Genomic DNA, 18,941 nt, shown 5'->3' with positions numbered 1-18,941 from the left:
AATTGCAGGATTCTATGCTCACATTGTAATTGTATGTAAAAAGAAAGTAAGCTTAAGTAAAACATATGTTTACCTTTTCCAGGCCAGTTCTGGACATAGTGGATCACATCAATGGTGTTCTCAATCACTGCATGCACTTGATAGAGTAAGTCAGCAGTGTCAGGGGACATGGTTTGGAAGAAACGCAAAAGGCTGCAGACAATTTGAGAAAAATAGCAGACAGTAAGTAAATAAGTATGTGAGCTAAGAAATGAATAAAGAAATCTGCTGTAAATATTGGTTCTTAAGCTCAATTAGAAGTAATCAATAAGCCCTGATCGGCTACATCTAAGGAACAAATCTTTTTTCATATAAAACTTCCATCAGTAAAAGATTACCGCTGCATGTTTGAGAGCAAGGTTTTTGTGTTGTTCAGCATGTCATCAAAAGAATCAGAAGTGAAGACTTCGGGAAAAGCTAGAAGAGTGTCCCACAGTGACGTTTCATTTTGAAGCTGATCAAAGAGCACAACTATCTGTCCCCCCATTGTCATCATCTCCTCTGGACTGGTCAGCAGCAGATCTTCAAATATCTGAGAGCAAAACAAAACATCTGAGCTTCAATCTGAAAGGGTTAAATCACCAATTTATCTACCTTTTTCTATGTAAAAGATTATATAGAACAGAAAGAACACAGCATTTTTTGCTGTTGAACCATCACACCATCACTCTAGTTGAAAGGTAACATGCACGCATTAATGTGAAGGACAAAAAGTTTTGAAAAACAAAACTGAGCATACCTTATTCATTGTTTGAAGTGAGGCTTCTAATGCAGTGGTGTTGGAATTACAGAAAGTTACCATAGCATTGCTGATTGTGTTGGGTGAGGTTTGGTTTATCAAAGGAAATGCAACAGTGCAGATAGCTTTCTTGAAAACGTTCACTGACTCCATGATTGTGTTTATGGCCTCCTGCAAGAAACAGGATATATTTTACAACAGTCAGACAAACATCCATAGGAAAGTGGATAAAGTACTCCATCTACTCATTTACAGCTACCCTAAGTTTAGGGTTTATAGATCATAATCACCTAAAGCAAATACAACTTTATGATAGATACATTTAGATCTACAGATTTTCATACATTTCTACACCACTACAATAAACAGTGTTTATGACTCAACTGACATCAATGTTATAGAAATAGAAAATAGAATAGAAAAAAAATCCCTTTATTGTCCTACAATTGGGAAATTATGGTTATACGGAAGCAAAAATATTATAGAAAAAACAAATGTCGACCTTAGAAAAAGTGTTTAAGGAATAAGATAATAGGGAAGAGTTAAAAAGAAACAAATAAAATAGTGTACCTTAAAGTGTTTTAACAATATAAATAATGTGCACCTGGAGAATAAATAACCAAAATACAGCTATAGATGGATATTTGAAAATAGCAGCAACATCAGAGATCAAAATGAGAGCAGCATGTTATTTAACTGACTAAGATAGAAACTGTGCAAAATCAGCATACATTTTACAGCTTATTGAGGTTGTTGTGAACTGTGATGGATATAAACTCTTACAGCTGCTGGGAGGAAGGATTTATGATAACACTCCTTGGTGCATTTAGGGTGCAGCAGTCTGTCACTGAAGGAGTATATTTTTATGCTCTTAATTAGCATTTCATTTTCTTTGGGACTTGGCCTGGTTTGACTGAAGACCTGTTGTTTGTCTTAAAGCTGTGCTATCAGTTATTTATCATGTATTGAAAATCTGCAATGCATTCATATTCTTTTTAAAGTATTCCTTTTTTTTTTTTTTGGTATTCCTATTGAAATACAAACAAATGAGATGTCTGATATTTATCTCTTTTTCAACCATTACACTTTTTGATACCCACCTGATCATGGAAGGAGGTGTTAAGGGCATTCATGAGATGAACATTTTGATATTTTGCTCTGGTAGATGAACCTTTAAAATACAAACACACAATTAACACAGGAAGGCACAATCAGTTTAAGCATACACAACTCCAAAGTAGTACCATACCAACAATGTTTTCCAGGAGCTTAACCAATTCTGCAGGATCATTTTTAGGGTCATCAGGGAAAGCCTGGCTGAAAAAGTTCTTTCCTTGCATCAGACTTGCCAATGGAGATGTCTTTGGTAAATTGGCAGACCTGATATATAAGTACAAAAATAATTAGAATATAGAATATTCATTCTCAATTGGATGGTAAAAATAGCAACTTGTTTATTTTCTAACTTAAAAAGAAAACAGTGAACCCCATTCAACATTTCGTGTTGAATTTGCTGGAATTAAACCTAAGAGATGTTATTCCTTTTGGTACATACAATGTTTCTTTCTAGATATCATTAAGACACCGTTTAAAACAAATGCTAGGGATTAAGGCAAAACTAGAGTTTTGATAAGTAAATTAAAATACAGAATTATTCAATATTTCATTTTAATCTAAGGGCATTTCTGCATAAGGAATCTCTATCCTCTGAAAGATGTAAGTTTGTTGAACCAACCCCAAGCCATAGAAAGACCAACACAAGGGCTAGTAAGAACAGTTCACTGTGTGTCAGGGCAACATTTGAGGCTCTCTTGCCAGAACTCCGTTTAGTAAAAAATAAAGCAAAAACATAGGAATGATTTTATACATTTAACTGTTGTATCAGATTGGAACAGATCAGTAGCAAGTATCTAATCTTCTGTGACTGTGAGTCGTATCAGGGAAAAACTAAAATATTGAGCAGAATATCCAAGATCTTTAACATTAAATATTTACAGTGGTAAAAGAAAAAAGTAATGGAGATGGAAAATTAAATACCAACTTGGGCTTGCCAGTTTAACCCTGTAATCACAGTAGCTTGAAATGAACAGCTTTGCTTATTAGCATGACTTTGCAATCCTATCCACTCGACACAAAAGGTTTTCCTTGTGCTTACAAACCTGTTAGCTGGCCTTGGTATGCATAACTTGCTCAGGAAGACCCTACCCTTTTCTGCCCTGTGACTGTTTCAAAGAGGTTCACTCAAAATAATGTCTGTTTAAATATGATTAGATATGATATAAAACTGTAAAAATTTTCACAGCTTTGGTTAGTTTTTATGACCGTACTGTGCATCCTTAATTCTGAGGAAAAAGTAATAACAAATGGATGTCTTTTTCTATGTATGAGGAAACCTTGTTAATGTCAGACTTTGTTATTGAATATCCAAACCCAAGATGAAGGCGGGCATCCTGAAAAACTGGTTTGTCTACCAGCTGCCCCCATTTAGACTGGTAGCATGTAACCTGGTTTCTTTTTTTCGCACTTTATCCATTAAATGAAACTTAATTATTTTCACTAAAGAGCTATTTTTTTAAGAAAATAAAACAGAAATAATAACAAAAAACAAGTGAAGCACTTATCATTTTCTTCAACAAATGTATGTCAGTTTGTGGTGATCACACACATTTTTTTTATTTTTCCAAAGATCCAAGTAAAGGTATAATAGAAAGGTTACCTCCGTTCCCTTGATGACTTTGATGCCTCTGAGTGTGCCAAGCGAGATGTGTTGTGACATTTGCTGTCTGTGTTGCAGAGGAGGGTTTGCAGGAAAGGGAAGAAGCCTGTGCTCGGTAGGTTCCGGGGTCCAACATAGCCTAGAGGAATTAAACGTTTTTCTAATTAGATTTAGATGCATATAAATATTGCTTTCAACAAATTAAATGCTAAGAAACCAGAGAAGTCAGACATGTTTTTTTTATTTAAAAAAGAAAACATCTTAGAAGCAACAATGCTATGGAATTTTTCAGTATCTCTTTTCATATTTTCCCCAATAGATAAAACAAAGCAAAAGATGTTATGCAAAATGAACGCTATTGTTTGTTGAAAAAAAACAATCTTTGCTTTTGGTACAGTGCAGAACAAAAGAGAACTGACATGTGATGATTGGCAAGATCAAGTTGCTGTGAAAGAGGAATTACCACTATTCATGGAACAACGCGTTCCTGGTATTAATTCTGTGTTGCTCACAGCATTGCTTACTGAGTCACACTGATTTTAAATGTTATGGTGAAACTGAAAAGACAGGTGACCTCTGGAAAAATAAAAAGTATTGCATAAAACCTTGAAAGTTATGACAATTACATTAAAAAATTATGTATTTATATATAGGTATATATAGTTTAATTTCTCCAATGTGAGATCAATAAAGTTCAATTTACTTTATTTATTATCAATTTATTTGTTTTTGGTGTATTACTGTGGATATGTCTAGAACATATAAAAGAAAGCACACTTTGTTAAAGTGAATAGTTTTCTTTATATTCAGTGTGAGTCATTTTTCAATTCAGTTTATTTATACATTGTCAATTTACAACATGTTTCCTCAAGGCACCTTATAAAAATATGATTTGGTTAAAACCATTTTTTTCAAGTCCAAGTCAAGCGTACACATTTCAGCAAATCTGAGGTATCAGACAATATGGCCGCATAAAAAAAGCCATTTTCCACTACCGACTTGGGGTATGGAACATTGATCTAGGATTATTGTTTATTATTGAAGAAAGGTTAATGGACATACTGACTTCTTAAATATGCTCTAATGAGAGTAGGCTAAGGCGCATAAGAGCATTTCACCAGTGTTTTCTTATGCTGTTTCCAATCCAGATATTAACACTGATTTTTTGATTACAGGCTGCATTTTTACTTCAATACCAAAAAAAAAAATTATCATATGTTTGGGAACTAAGTCAACACTTGGTAACTGGTCATTTTTCAGCCCTCTTTCAATACCTGCATTTTCAACTTGGGCTGAAAATGGGCACCCAAAAGAATGTCTACGCCACTCCTTCCGAAAGCTAAATTTTCCAAAGTAATAGAATAAATAAAAGCATACAAATGTCAGTTCAATATTTGCATAACCAGCTTTGTTTAGAAGGGGAGTTGGTATTGGGAGTTCAATTCTTTACTTGTTTGCTTAGATTAAGAAACTTTAAAGTCCTTAAGCATAAAGCCACTGACTACATTGATTGACAGCAAAGTAATGAAGTTATGCATATTTTAATCCTGACGTCTCAGCTTCATATAAATGTATTCTTAGGTTTCTACAGAACCTGAGGGTAATTTTGGACTGACCCTTTTGCTCATTTCAAATACAAAAAAAGAAATTGACAACAGCTAAAAAGACACTTGGGATACAATTCATATAAATGTAGATTTCATAAATAAAAATATAAAGCTTTAGGAAAGTGCCCACAAAAATTAAAAACTGTTTTACTTCTACTGCCTTTGGCTAAACGTTCTGTATAAATTCTTGATCTAATGGCATTTAACATTCATAAGCTTTTGATTAACTTCTGTAAATCCCTTTGAAACTTTATTTGCTGCAATCTTATACTTACATGTATCTTTTACAACTGGAGTGAAATGGTGACGAGTCACAGCTATGAGGATGAAGATGATCAAAGGCCAGGTAATCAGGGTAATGGACCATAACTATAAAATAAGAGATCATAAGCATCAGTAAAGTTATATCATTTTAGGGACTGTAATCCAACTGCAAGTTTAATGAAATATTTTTTTGTTGTTGTTTTGTTTGTCTCTCAACAGGACAGGCACCCACCGGCTGTCTGATGACGCCCAGTCCATTCTTCCAGAGAAGAAGTTTCAGTTGTCTGAAGAAGGCCATCAGCTCAGGAAGGCTAAAAAACAGATGAAAGATAATTACATCAGTTCAGGGACTTTGTTCATCATTAGTTTTTAGGCTAAAGTATATGAGGTCTTTCTACTTAGCACTAGAAATATATTTGAGGGTTTCAGTCACAGCATAGTGATACTGAAGAAAAACTATAAACAAATTATGTAAGGACAGAAATTTAACATAAACCAACTATTTGTTCCTCAACAGGGCTACAACCTTCATATGCTTCCTTTTAATTGTATGCAGATAAAATTGTAATATATGTTACTAAAAAGGTAAATATAAATACCTGAACTATGGTGTTCATCTATGTTTATATTTCCATTGTGAGAGTTAGTGTTTAACTAAACTGAAGCAGAAAATAGCATTTCGGGAACTGGTATTTCATGTGGTATTTATTAACATCTAACCCTGAAGCACGGCTATGAGAATCTCCCCAAATACAATTCATGATCTTTTACTTCCAAGTTTAGAATCTATAGGTGTTAAACAATGTTAAATGATTCTACTATCAATATTTAATACTGAAGTGTTACTCTATTAAAAAACTTTTATCGTTTGTTTTTGTTGTGAAATAAATACAAAATGGTTGATGAGAACTTTGTAATTTAGAATTTCAACTTCAGTCTTCATTTTTTCAACCTGAAATTTTAAAATTTAATTTTAAGAACATAAATGATATCCTCAACAAAGTCGTCCACCTCAGCAACCTGGCTAAAAATAGTCAGACATTTCCAAGCAGTTTACTATCATATTGTAATTCTTCTTTTAATAAAAGGAAGAGACATAACCTTGTGTAGAATCAGCTAAAACTAAAACATTAAAAGAAAGTGAGCTTTTCTTGTTTTTCTCTTTTTAATCAGCATATAGAAAGTATTCGTAAGTATTGCTATATTTTTGCTTAATAATACATTTTGTTGTAAGAATAAAAATTTGACCTACCTGAGCACCGTTTTTCTTGTAATTCTCTTCAGGTTTATCGCTATCTAGGTGATTTCCGCAGGCTTAATATGAAGGACATCTTGCTGCAGGAGGTAAATCCCTAACAAGATGCTCTTTCCATCAGGACTTTGTTAAAGAAAATAGAAAATCCTGAAAAAAAAGTCAAAGATTAAATTTCATAACCAGAAAATGTCCTTTAATGACTCTGCAGAGGTATGGCAATAAGAACCCTTACCTTGCTTAAAGCCACTGTAGTTCTGAGGGTGACAAACACTTTCTTTGTACTGGTTGATCAGTGAAAGGGCGTGTACTCTGACTGTGTTCTCAACAGGAAAAAAAAACACACACACACACGCGCAAAAAAAACAGCACTTCCTTGAACAAACAGACCAATAGAAATTAGATGCAGATGGTGGATCTGTGATGTAATATTTAAATTAAACTAAACACAGTTCTATGATCTAGCGTTAGAGAGCAGGTTTTAACATTTAAGTTTGCCATGGTAAGCACTATAACTTGAATCATAATCCTGTGGATACTCATATAAATATACATAAATGTAGTACAGAGATAGATTGTGTAAGATATATTACAAGAGACAGGAGTTTTAAGGTAATACAAGCCATTATTCTTTATACTTAAAGGTACCATTATGGCACAAATGCATCAAATAACACAGTCTGTCTGTAAGCTGTTGTTAAGACAGTAATGGTCCCCAGAGGCCTTAGTCACACAATATCACGGAAAGAAATCCACCGGGATAAATTAACCCTCCTTTATATCTAAGATACACGGTACAGAGCATTAAATCTTAGTAAATGATGAGAGTTACAAAGGTATAGAAACAGTGTTTGCAAAGAAAAAAGATATTAATTTTAAGTTGAAACACTGTTCCTCATACCAACACATAACAAAGACAAAGCTATTTCCCTGAACTTTCAACCAGACTCGCTAAACGAGCCATTGTCAAGCAGGTCGAGCAAGAAATACATTCTTTCCATTTACCAGATCTTTTGTATTAATGCAAACAGGAACATTCAGGGTTGGGCCTTTACAGTTTAGGGGACATATGACATATAGAAAAAACTGCTTCAAAAATGATTAAGGAAGCTTTGCTGTTTTTTTCACCCTGATATCATCATGTGAAAGTTTAAAGCCATCACAGGTTTATCTTTACTCATGACTTTCATACAGTATTTTGTTAGGTATTGGACTGATAGTATCTGAAACTTCCCATTAAAACTCTCAATCAAGTCTTGCAATTTCAAAACATCATTGACCACTTATTGGAAACAAATAAATATAGTGTTGAATAAAGTACATGATCATGAAGAACTTATTTAATACATTTGGTTACTAAGAAACATTGTATTAATTAATTACACACAGACAGGTGTTTTCAAGCCTTTATTTTTGGCCTTTTTGATGCTTTTCTTTTAACATTTTTAATATCACCCTGATGATGAATCCTTTCAGCTGCTCTTTTCTTCCGAGGTTGCCACATCAAGTCATTACAGCTTGAACACAGACTTAGCAGTTTTAAGGCCAGATGCCCTTTCTGTTGCATTCGGTATTCAAAACAAGTCAAAGATCCACTTCATCATGAAGGACTAAGAATATCACATTAAACTGATGAAAAAGAAACAAAAATACACCTTGAATACAACAATACTGGCCTAATGAAAAGTATGTTTAAAACCTGCTAAAAGGTCTTTCAGAAAAATCAGCTTTACATAACCATGATTATCAAACATAATTTACCTCTAATTAAATAAGTGCTTTCTTAGAAGGCAGATTATCTGATTTCTTGCAGCATTAGTCATCTTATCTGCTGGTGTTGATTAATCATGTGTTCTTTCATACTTTAATAATAAAGGAGTTGATATCTGACAGATGTGATTTCATTAAAATCCAGAAATGTAAATGTAAAGGTTTGGATGATAGTATCAAATACACTCTATTATTTTTGTAGGCTGTTGTTGAGATGGTGTGGTTGTCCACTGGGATCAGACAACAAACAGTATCACGAGGAAAATCAACTGGGAAAAGCTGACTTTTTTCCCTCATGCATTCACCTTGCACAGCTAAGGTAAAGGAAACACGGCTTTAAATCCCCATGTAGGGATTGATGGAAGCTTTAAAGGTTTAGAAAGTACAGACATAATTCTGTTATATTTATAAAATTCAAATAAGCTTTCAAGAGGTTGTCAGAGCAACAGCCACATTCTTTCCTTTCATTAGCAAAAGCTATATCATCATCATCTCAATAACCTTGTTCATAAAAACCTCAGGGTTGGGCCTTACTGGATTCTAGGTGAAATGGCCATCTTTTCTTTGTGAAAGTCATGAAGTCATGAGGTAGCCATCTGAAACATTCCTTTAAATGTAGTACTTACCATCTATTTCTTCACCTTTCTCACCTTTTAACATTTACTAAACTCTGAAACACTCTCTCTAGAAAATATCCATATATTTTTAAAGAAAACTCTTTGTTAATTTCAGATCTAGTTTTTCTCCCCCAGTTATTTTATATACCGTACCAGGCTAAAATAAAAAAGGTTTGTAATAAGAAATTATGTTATTTTAAGATGATGTAATTAACAGTAAGGAACACTGCTAAACTGAAAACCCTTTACTTAAATACTAATCATCATGCTAACATGTCTTTCTAAAAAAAATCTTCTAAAATTTAGACTTGTTGTCCACCCGTTGATATTCTAATTTTTTAGAATTTTTGTTTTTCAATAGTTGCAACTCTTAATAATTAGATAGACCTAAATAAACACTAGAAACACATCACTAATCAATAGAAATGTATTCTAAAGTTTCCCATTTTGAATTGGATTATTGAAATAAATCATCTTATTAAAGCATATTTCTTGTGTGGGGGTAAAAAATGCTTTTTATTTACTTGTATAGTTTCTTAAATACATTGTATAACGTTCCTTCTAGAAGCTTCTTGTGTTGTTCCTTCTTTTATCCTTTTGCTTTTTTTATTCTTAAAGCACATCATGAAAGATTCTTAAAGAGTAAAAAATATTTTAATAACATTACATTAAGCTAAATACAGAGACAATACTGCAGCACAGGCCATATTTCACTTCACCCTTTTGAGTTAAAAATACATATTTTCAAAATGATTTAGGAGGAATAACACTTTATGAAGGATTTACACTAACCATCTACCTAAATAAAACTGTATACAAATTGAATTTCTAAAGTTTACAATATTTAGCAGCAGAGTTTCAGCCTTTTAAGCACGACCTGAATACACAGTGGCCATCTAACAGTGGAACCAATACAAATAAAATACTGTAACAGGTGTTTTTTTTTTTTTTATGAATCTGTATGAAGTAATGCCCCTCTTGGCACTAGTGTTTCTGGAAAGGCAGAGTTAAAGTTAGTAGACGATTTTCCAGTGTGTGGGCTGTTCACAGTTTTTCTCTGAGTCTCCACAGAAGCGGTTGTATGTCGTTTTGGGGTCAAACCCCAAGATTTCCCTCTCTTCGTGGATCCGGAAAGAGAAGGTGGACACAGATGTACCGATAAAGAACCTGGAAACAAGTGATTAAAGATATACATGAAGCACAGCTGGGGAAAAAAGGCATATAAAGTTGCTTGAGAATGTTCCGTGATGAGGTGAGAAACAGCATGAGTCACTGAGACCAGTGGATCAGGTTAAGGGATTTTCATTCATCACATGATGATGTGGCTGAAACATCTGAGATATTTGAAGTTAAGCTAAATGTATTGTATGAGGTTTCTATTCATTACCAAAACACAATGCTCTTATGCAGAAAAAGGATTAAAACAACTATTGGATGGATTAAATTTTGATTTCAGAAGTGGGCGGGGGCGCAAGTATTTATTGATATAACTATTATATATAAGTTATTTCTAATGATTCTTCTGTTTGTTTCCTCCATAATTTCTGACAAATTATATTGATGCATGACATGATCAATTGGGCAATTTGGGGTACATTGATCCATCTAGATTCAAAAAACATAGTTTTACTATTATTATGAGCATGGATATAAAAAAAGCACATTCAGAGATCGTATTTCTATCCTTTTTTGATGATAATAATATATAACTGTAATACATTTGATGTATCAGAACTTTTAATAAAATGAATATAATTTACAAGGTTACTGAGAGCTTTATAATGCGGTGAAGGATCTTGAAGTGGATATGCCAGGAGTTGTAGGGGGTTGTTACACAGCTCTTTGAACGTAACTGACACTTCGACTTTTAAAAAAGAATCTTATGTCTTCCTTAAATTTTTCAGACATCCTGGCTGTGAGTCAAATAACCACACATATGTGCACACGAGACCAATTTAAAGATCCATGTAAATGAATACACCATAAATGACAACCCTTCTAGATTAGGTTAGGTGCATAATTTACAGTAGCATCTTTTGCAGAGCCACATTGTTCTACAAGACCTTTCATGGACCCGATTCAGTAGCACATCAGATATTTGTAAAGCGAGCTTCTCATGAGTGACAGTGGTGACAGCTAATAACACAAGAAAAGACGCAGGTCCAATCAGGAGCTTGTGGCTGGGACTCAGGTAAACGGGCTCCAGCTTGAGCGGCGGTTTTTCACTTGGTCCTAGTGCTCGACTATTGTCTGCGTACTATAGCGTAACATTGTTTTATTTGGACAGTAAAAATTGCAGGGGACATGTCCCCTGTATCCCTTGCCCCCCAAATTATGTCAGTGGGTGACATATTCGTTTTTCAGAAAGTATTGAGAATGTAATTTGGCTTTGAGGCCTAATATTGCAACTTCAGCAAATTAATTCACCGTTTAGATTTAAACCTAAAACTGTTTTAGTTTAGCCTATTAGTATGCTTGTAGTGCTACTGTGACAATACAACGCAAAGATCAAGTGACACATATTTTGATCTTGATGTTAAAAACATGCTTAACAATAATGTCTGAATTTCATTCAGCTCTCTATAACATAAATCCTCTTCCAATATTTTCTTTAAAAAAATGTCCTCCTTTTCTGTTAAAGCAAAAGGTTCGTAGGTCTGCGTTTAAGTCTACATGAAGTGTATATACTGTATTTCAAGGTTATTTCAGTTACTAGAGACTATCAATTATTCAAAGTCTGGAAAAAGCTAAAAGAATGTTTATCATCTTAAACAGAAGACAGTCGAATACAACCTGTTATGAAAATTATTACCTTGCATGAGCGCATATCCACTGGTCAATAATAGCAACTCCTCCATCTCTGAGCAACTCCAAGTCGTCTTTGGTTGGCTCAAAGCGCACCATCTCTGGCAACAATCTTTTCAGCTCCCTGATTTCTAGATGGATGAAACCACAATTACCAGATTTATTTATTTATTTATTTTGGATGAATCAATGCTTTAATACAATAAATGTAATACAAATCATACTTTTTAACCTGGGATGGAAGATAACAAAAAAAAAAATCATAGATTCTATATTAATATACTCCAAGTATAACATTTTTTTTCTTCAAAATGACTTCTTTGAGATAAGCTAGTCTGCATTACCTTCTCCATCTGCATCAGTGGCAACAAAAACCGTCTGAAGTTTGTGTTTCTTCATTAAACTTAGTATTTTTTTAGCCGCCCCTTTCAGGCTAGGCACATCATCTCTGTGACCCCAAATGAAGTCCTTTCTGCGAAGATGAACAGCTAGATATGGCCCTCCTACAGCAGAGCCGGGCTTGGCCTGATAGGATATAAAAAAAAATATATATATATGTTTTAACTGGTGCATTATTCTTTCTTTGAGATATAACCCGTTTCCTTTTCGACATCATCAGAATCAGTAAAAAACATTTAAAACCACACTAAAACCACAGACTTCAATATTTTCAATCAGGTTTTTGAGATTGACAAATGCAATATAGTGAATATCTATGATCTTTAAGAAAAATGAAATGTACACAAATAATATTCTGAAAGTTGTGGTCTGCATTGGTACAGTGGGTACAGAAAGTATTCAAACCCCTTTAATTTTTTCAGGCTTTGTTTCATTGCAGCCATTTGCTAAAATAAAAAAAGTTAATTTTATTTCTCATTAATGTACACTCAGCACAACATCTTGACAGAAAACAGAAATGTAGAAATTTTTGCAAATTTATTAAAAAAGATAAACTGTAAAACAAATGGTTATAAGTATTCAGACCCTTTGCTGTGACACTCATATTCAATTCCCATGCTGTCCATTTCTTCTGATCCTCCTTGAGATAGTTCTGCTTCTTTATTAGAGTCCAGCTGTGTTTAATTGAACTGATTGGACTTGATTAAGAAAGGCACACACGTTTTTTATATAAGGCCTTACAGCTGCAGGGACAGGATGTCTGGTTGCAATTGAAGGAAAAATTAATGCGGCCAAGTACAGAGATATCCTAGAAGAAAAGCTCTTCCGAAGCGCTCAGAACCTCAGACTGGGCCAAAGGTTCACCTTCCAACAAGACAATGACCCTTAGCACACAGCTAAAATAACAAAGGAGTGGCTTGGGAACAACTCTGTGACAATTCTTGACTGGCCCATCCAGAGCCCTGTCCTGCGCCCAATTGAACATCTCTGGAGAGACCTGAAAATAGCCATCCACCAATGCTCACCATCCAACCTGACAGAACTAGAGAGGATCTGCAAGGAAGAATGGAAAAGGATACCCAAATCCAGGTGTGAAAAACTTGTTGCGTCATTTCCAAGAAGACTCATGGCTGTACAAGCTCAAAAGGGTGCTTCTACTCAATACTGAGCAAAGGGTCTGAATACTTATGACAAATTGATGTTTCAGGTTTTCTTTTTTATTAAATTTGCAAAAGTTTCTATATTTGTTTTTTTTCCCACCAAGATTGGTGCTAAGTGTAAATGAATGAGAAAAAATGAAATTAACTGTATTAATTTTAGAAAATGGCTGCAATGAAACAAAGGGTAAACATTTTAAAGGGGTATGAATATTTTCCATAGTCACTGTAACACTCCAATCAATACTTTGTATAACCAGGTTTTAATGCTCCAAGTCTTCCGGTTTTCCCAAAGATCAGTCAGGCTGAAACTAGAATGTTTCAACATACATTTGCAAGTCCGATTTTTTCCATTGGATTTCGTCTAGACTCTAGACTAAATCTAGACTGCTTCAAAAGGTTTATATAGGGTGTCTTTCAGCAATTGAATTTCCACCCCCCTCAGAATGCCGAGCTTACATGTTCAAACAACACTGACAATTGAAATGTTGCTATAAATAGAGAAGGACAGTATCATATTGTTTGTTATCTACTAAGAAAAGAAATACTGATAATAGAATGAACACACACTAACGGTGTTTACCATATCTCCAACGCTGTTTCATTTTATATTTCAGAATTTGATTGCATTGTATTTGATTGTATTCTTGTTACCCATCCATTAATGTAAAGAAAATATACAGCCTGAATACAATTACCAAAGGCTCGCCTTTTCTAGATGGGTGTTAGCTGGCAAAGATTTAATACATTTTGTGGTTTCTGTTTTCTTTGCCAATGGTCCATACCATGTATTCATTATTTCTGATTTCTTGTCTGACAGGGTAGTCATTATATAGTATAATACATTACATAATTCACCCACTTTGAATGAGTACATCACACAGCCCACTTCAAACAGGCTTATACTGTACATCAATGGAAAAGTAAATATCAGACATGAGGTAAACATTTCAGGCTGTCAAGATTTCCATGAAGAGGAATAATCACACAAATCACAGCATAATAGGATACACAATGACTCACTCTCATGCGGGTCCAGTCTTCATTATATGCTGTATGATCTCGATCATCTGTGGAGTTCAGATATTTTGCTCTGAAGTCATCTCCTATTAGTCGCAGGTGTTTGGCAAAAACCATGCTGCGGCGGGTCTAAATGAAGTGAAATCTGTTTTAAAAATACTTCTAGATAACAGACAACAAACTTTGGCTCTCTTAGCATGCAGTCAAAGGACATTTGCATTTCTATGAGAGAAAAGAACTTCTTCCAGATTTGGTCTTCACCACTGTTATGAAGAAAAAAAGAAAAGAAATATACATTTCCTCTACACAAAAGGTCTAAAATAGGATTTTTCGACTTACATCCCAGTAGTCTTTTCCAGCATAGTGATCATGTAGAAGAGTCTCTGCTCTATCAAGCATGACTGAGCTAAAAATAAAACAAAAAGAATAAAAAACAGAACAGAAAATAAACAAGTTTATTCAGTCCAATTGTCAAGAGGTCAAAGAGTCGTACAAAGAAGTCCTTGCTAACGAACAGAGAACAGGTTATGGGAAACCATGGGGAACCTTTGGTAAGCTCTTGGTTCCGTTAAAACTCTTCCTTATTGGTATATAAATGTTGTTAGAAATTATGTCACTAATTTGTAATTTACCAACATTTCTAGTTATGTTTGAAATCAAATAGAAAGTTAAAACCTTTTCACTTGACAACTAGTTAAAGGCAGAAAACGTGTGTATGTGTAAGTCTGTAAAAATAAAAAATAAATAATAATAAATATATATATATATATATATATATATATATATATATATATATATATATATATATATATATATATATATATATATATATATTTATTTATTATTATTTATTTTTACAGACATACACATACACACATTTTCTGCCTTTAACTAGTTGCCAAGTGGAGAGGTTTTAACTTTTTATTTGATTTCAAACATAACTAGACATTTCGGTAAATTACAAATTAGTGACAGCATTTCTAACAACATTTATACACCAATAAGGAAGAGTTTTAACGGAACCAAGAGCTTACCAAAGGTTCCTAGGTTCTCACTGAATGTGCGATAACTGGCACTGAGCAAATACACATCTTGACTGTTTAAGTCTTAAGTTTTTTTTTTTTTGCATATTTGCAACAATGGGCATTCAAGGGATTAACACAAACAGAAAAAAGTCCAGCATGTCATCTGATAGAGAACAGTTTTTAACCCCAGAGAAAATGAAGGTATTAAGAGATTATTCTAATCTATGCATCACAGGGCATGCCTCAAACCTTTATTAGATTGGTATTAGAATAAAGAAAAGGGCTGTTAAAAGTACGTGTATTTTTGCTGAAATTCGTACTTTTGGTGAGTTTATTTAGAATTTGAGTATTTTAGAAGTCCTTATGTTTACAATAAGGGGAAGTTTATCTGTGAACTTACGTTGCTGTGAAGTTTTTTTGAAGAACTGGAGCCATGATAGACGCATGGCCTTGAGCGGATAAACACGTTACGCTTCGAGCCCTTGTTTCTTCATAGCCCCAAAACCAGCCCCTGCAGAAACCCACATGCAATTATGAAGATGACAGGAAAGAGAAGCAAAACATAGAAATGTGATATTCATATACTGCAGTAAATGTGACCTGAAAGTGTCTAAGAAATATTTCTGTTTGACTTTCCATTTTATAGGGGTAAATTATTCTTCTCTGTCATTTCTGTGGTGCTCTCAATCTGGTTAACAATATATGAATATCCAGGCACTTGCTTAAACATCTTAGGGAGCAGGAGCTAAAGCCAAAAAAAAAAAAAAAAAAATCTCAGAAATCTAAAAATGCTTTAGTAAATAAAAATAATAGTTTGATATATTTTTGTAGCTTCTCTTCCAGTAAGATTATTATGAGGCAAATGCTGCACAAAATAATCAAGAATGAAATATAGCTCCGGGAATTGATGTCCCACAGCTAGCTGATAGGCCAACAGCTTTGCTTTCACCAGCAGACAAGTATGACTGTTGCCATAAGGTTCTGCTTGATATTTGTATATTCAAATTTATTGAGCATCTTTGCAAATATCTTAACAATAAATAAATACACTGTCAGGACCCAGAGCTGCTATCTGGAATAATAGACAAGAAATAAGTCTCTTTATTGTGAAGGCTGGATGAAAGGGTATTTGGTCTATAAGATATTGAATTAACGACAATTAAGGTTGGCTGTCCTATGAGGATTTTTGCTTACTGTTAAATTTATACTGCTCCTATGCTCCGTTTAACACTGTCATAAACTCTAATCTGGCAGCAAACACATCTTGCACACTATTCCCGAAGGTTTCAAATACAACTTCTGGAATAAACTGCCGGTCCTGCCGGTGCAGGAGACCCCATTTTGCAGGTCTGTAACAAAGGGTCCTGATAGCGCACGTCTGGGTCCTGACAGTACAGGTCTGCAGCCAGACTCTCTTGTTCAGGCTCCCCCCCCTCCATCCAGGGCCAGGGGACAACTGACCCAGTTGGGTAGTGGTATTAGTATTCAAACATTTCCCTGAAATCAGATAACCATGTGATAAAAGTACAAACAGCTTTGATAAACATAATAGTTGGTTTTGTACTTTTAAGAGATGATATTAAAGGATTTTAGTATAACTGTATATTATTTAGTTTAATTTCTATGGTGGATCGCAAGACCCCTTACTGGTTGATCAAGAGGGGTCTCGACCCAAACTTTGAGAATCAGTGGTTTAGACTATTGCAAGGAATTATATAGATGTCTGGCAAATATCAAAATGACTTTGATAGAAATTGATGGAAGAGAGGGTATGGTTTTACCGTCGGATATTGTTTGAAAGAATAAAAAAATATATCAGGCCCCAGTATAAAGGCTGCTTCTCTTATACAGGTAAAAAGGCTTGAGCTTGAACACAACTGTGGGACCTGTGTATATTCTCTGTATGTCCTTTTTTTTTTTTTTTACCTATAGTTCCCCTGTTTATCTTTGGTGTAAAGGAGCTTCTCAATGCAGGGGCGCTCATCAACCTTTTCCTCCCATTTTCCATCAGTCCATCCCTCTGCATAGTTTTGCAGCACAAGAACCGTATCTATGAATGGGCCTCCATTTTCTAAAATCAGGGAAAAAAGGATAACATTCCATTATTGGCACAATCAATAAAAAAAAAATAAAAAAAAAAAAACTATGAATTGTCTATAAATATGCAAATAAATGTACTCACCAGCCATAAATTCCTCATACTCAATAACTGGCACATTTGCTTGCAGACTGGTCAGGCTGAAGAACTCTCCCCATGGGATCCGAATCTGGTGAATATCAGGACTTTGCCAGTGATAGAGGCGACCCCACGGGGGAAGCACTAATACCCAGTCATCCCCCTCCTTCCTCAAAGTCTTCACCAGAGAGGCCATGCGGATATAGACATCTCTTCGCAAATTAAACCCTTCAGGGGGATTTACATCATATAAAAGGTATCTGTTCGAATAAAAAACAGAAGAACTTAACACAAAAATGAACTAAATTACTTATCAAGTTTACTTAAAAAACATCGGAACACATTTTATTGAATATTTTCCACTTTAGAAAAAAGTATAGATATCAACACTTGGCAAATAGACGTTTTGATTGCTGCAAACAGAAAATAATTACAAGGAAGCAGACGTGTGATTTAAGTTCTATGGAACTGTATTTAATCATTTATCTCTGGGCCGAATACAACTAAAGAAGAAATGTTTTTAATTACTCTTTTTAGGTGCACTCATACAGCATGGATACATATTTTAGGTAGAAAGATTTTATATTGATAACTTTTTCAATGGATTCGGGTGTATGTTTCTGAAGAGGGAGTGGGGATCAAAATAAAAACTTGAAAATGGAAGACTGTTGTCAGATGGGTACATAAAAAAAAACACCTACTAGAAAAAAGAAAATGCGATTGTTTGAAATTTAGCATTTCTCAGAAAGATGACGGTGTAACTCACCGTAGATCCCTTGCTGCAGAGACCGACACAGAAGCCGTTCGACTAGCACTGAAAACATCATCACACTTTATTGTTTCTATTGCTGCAAAAGCGACGAGTATGGACAAAAAAATAGAACTAAACAAATACGTTGGTGCCACACATATACCTGCCGTATGCAATGTGTTAAACGCCATTTTTTCCTCTCAGCCACGCCTTTCCGGAATCTGGTAAGGCGTCTGTATCGTTGCTGAGCAACCACCAATAAGAAGTCGCCAGATCACAGAAGAACGGAAACCGTAATATTATTATCGGAAGTGTACATATTTAGTTTTTTCTGTCTTAATTCAAAGAGACAGAATTTATTATACTTAGTTAAAGATATAAAGAGTTAGAGTGACATTCATGATCTTATGTTTTTGTGACTTGTTCCTTTGTTTTTTACATTACACAATCAACATACTTGGTATTCCATTACTTCAGATTAAATATGAGGAGAAATTACATCTTGGATTAGAAACGTATAGAAACGTTATTTATTATTGCCTTTCTACATATATCCCTGTCTCTGATAAGCACTTTATTAAATATAAGTAGACTTTTCTTGAGA

The 18,941-nt window shown here is 34.3% G+C and overlaps 2 protein-coding genes across 2 annotated transcripts in view; both read right to left on the bottom strand.

The window, feature by feature from the left end:
- Nucleotides 1-6,801, bottom strand: part of abca12 (ATP-binding cassette, sub-family A (ABC1), member 12) — a 71,352-nt gene extending 64,551 nt beyond the window's left edge. The window contains exons 1-9 of the mRNA XM_038302622.1: nt 6,618-6,801; nt 5,598-5,676; nt 5,377-5,470; nt 3,495-3,633; nt 2,028-2,158; nt 1,879-1,949; nt 779-949; nt 378-571; nt 74-192 (exon numbers count right to left, since the gene is read on the bottom strand). Coding sequence (XP_038158550.1) covers nt 74-192; nt 378-571; nt 779-949; nt 1,879-1,949; nt 2,028-2,158; nt 3,495-3,633; nt 5,377-5,470; nt 5,598-5,663 — 985 coding nt within the window. The 5' untranslated portion in view covers nt 5,664-5,676; nt 6,618-6,801. The remainder of the gene's footprint in view (nt 1-73; nt 193-377; nt 572-778; nt 950-1,878; nt 1,950-2,027; nt 2,159-3,494; nt 3,634-5,376; nt 5,471-5,597; nt 5,677-6,617) is intronic.
- Nucleotides 6,802-8,013: 1,212 nt separating this feature from the next.
- On the bottom strand, nt 8,014-18,570 carry pofut2 (protein O-fucosyltransferase 2). Its single transcript, XM_038302627.1, has 9 exons — nt 18,353-18,570; nt 17,593-17,846; nt 17,337-17,481; nt 15,811-15,921; nt 14,725-14,791; nt 14,389-14,514; nt 12,154-12,334; nt 11,817-11,940; nt 8,014-10,171 (listed from the first exon to the last, which is right to left on the bottom strand). The coding sequence occupies exons 1-9, from the start codon at nt 18,526-18,528 to the stop codon at nt 10,018-10,020; spliced, it is 1,338 nt and encodes a 445-aa protein (XP_038158555.1). The 5' UTR covers nt 18,529-18,570; the 3' UTR covers nt 8,014-10,017.
- Nucleotides 18,571-18,941: the final 371 nt, after the last annotated feature.

Source organism: Cyprinodon tularosa, unplaced genomic scaffold, assembly GCF_016077235.1.
Source record: "Cyprinodon tularosa strain WSP-4 unplaced genomic scaffold, ASM1607723v1 ctg496, whole genome shotgun sequence".
In the NCBI taxonomy this organism is placed as follows: domain Eukaryota; kingdom Metazoa; phylum Chordata; class Actinopteri; order Cyprinodontiformes; family Cyprinodontidae; genus Cyprinodon; species Cyprinodon tularosa.
This window is presented reverse-complemented; position numbering and strand designations above follow the sequence as displayed.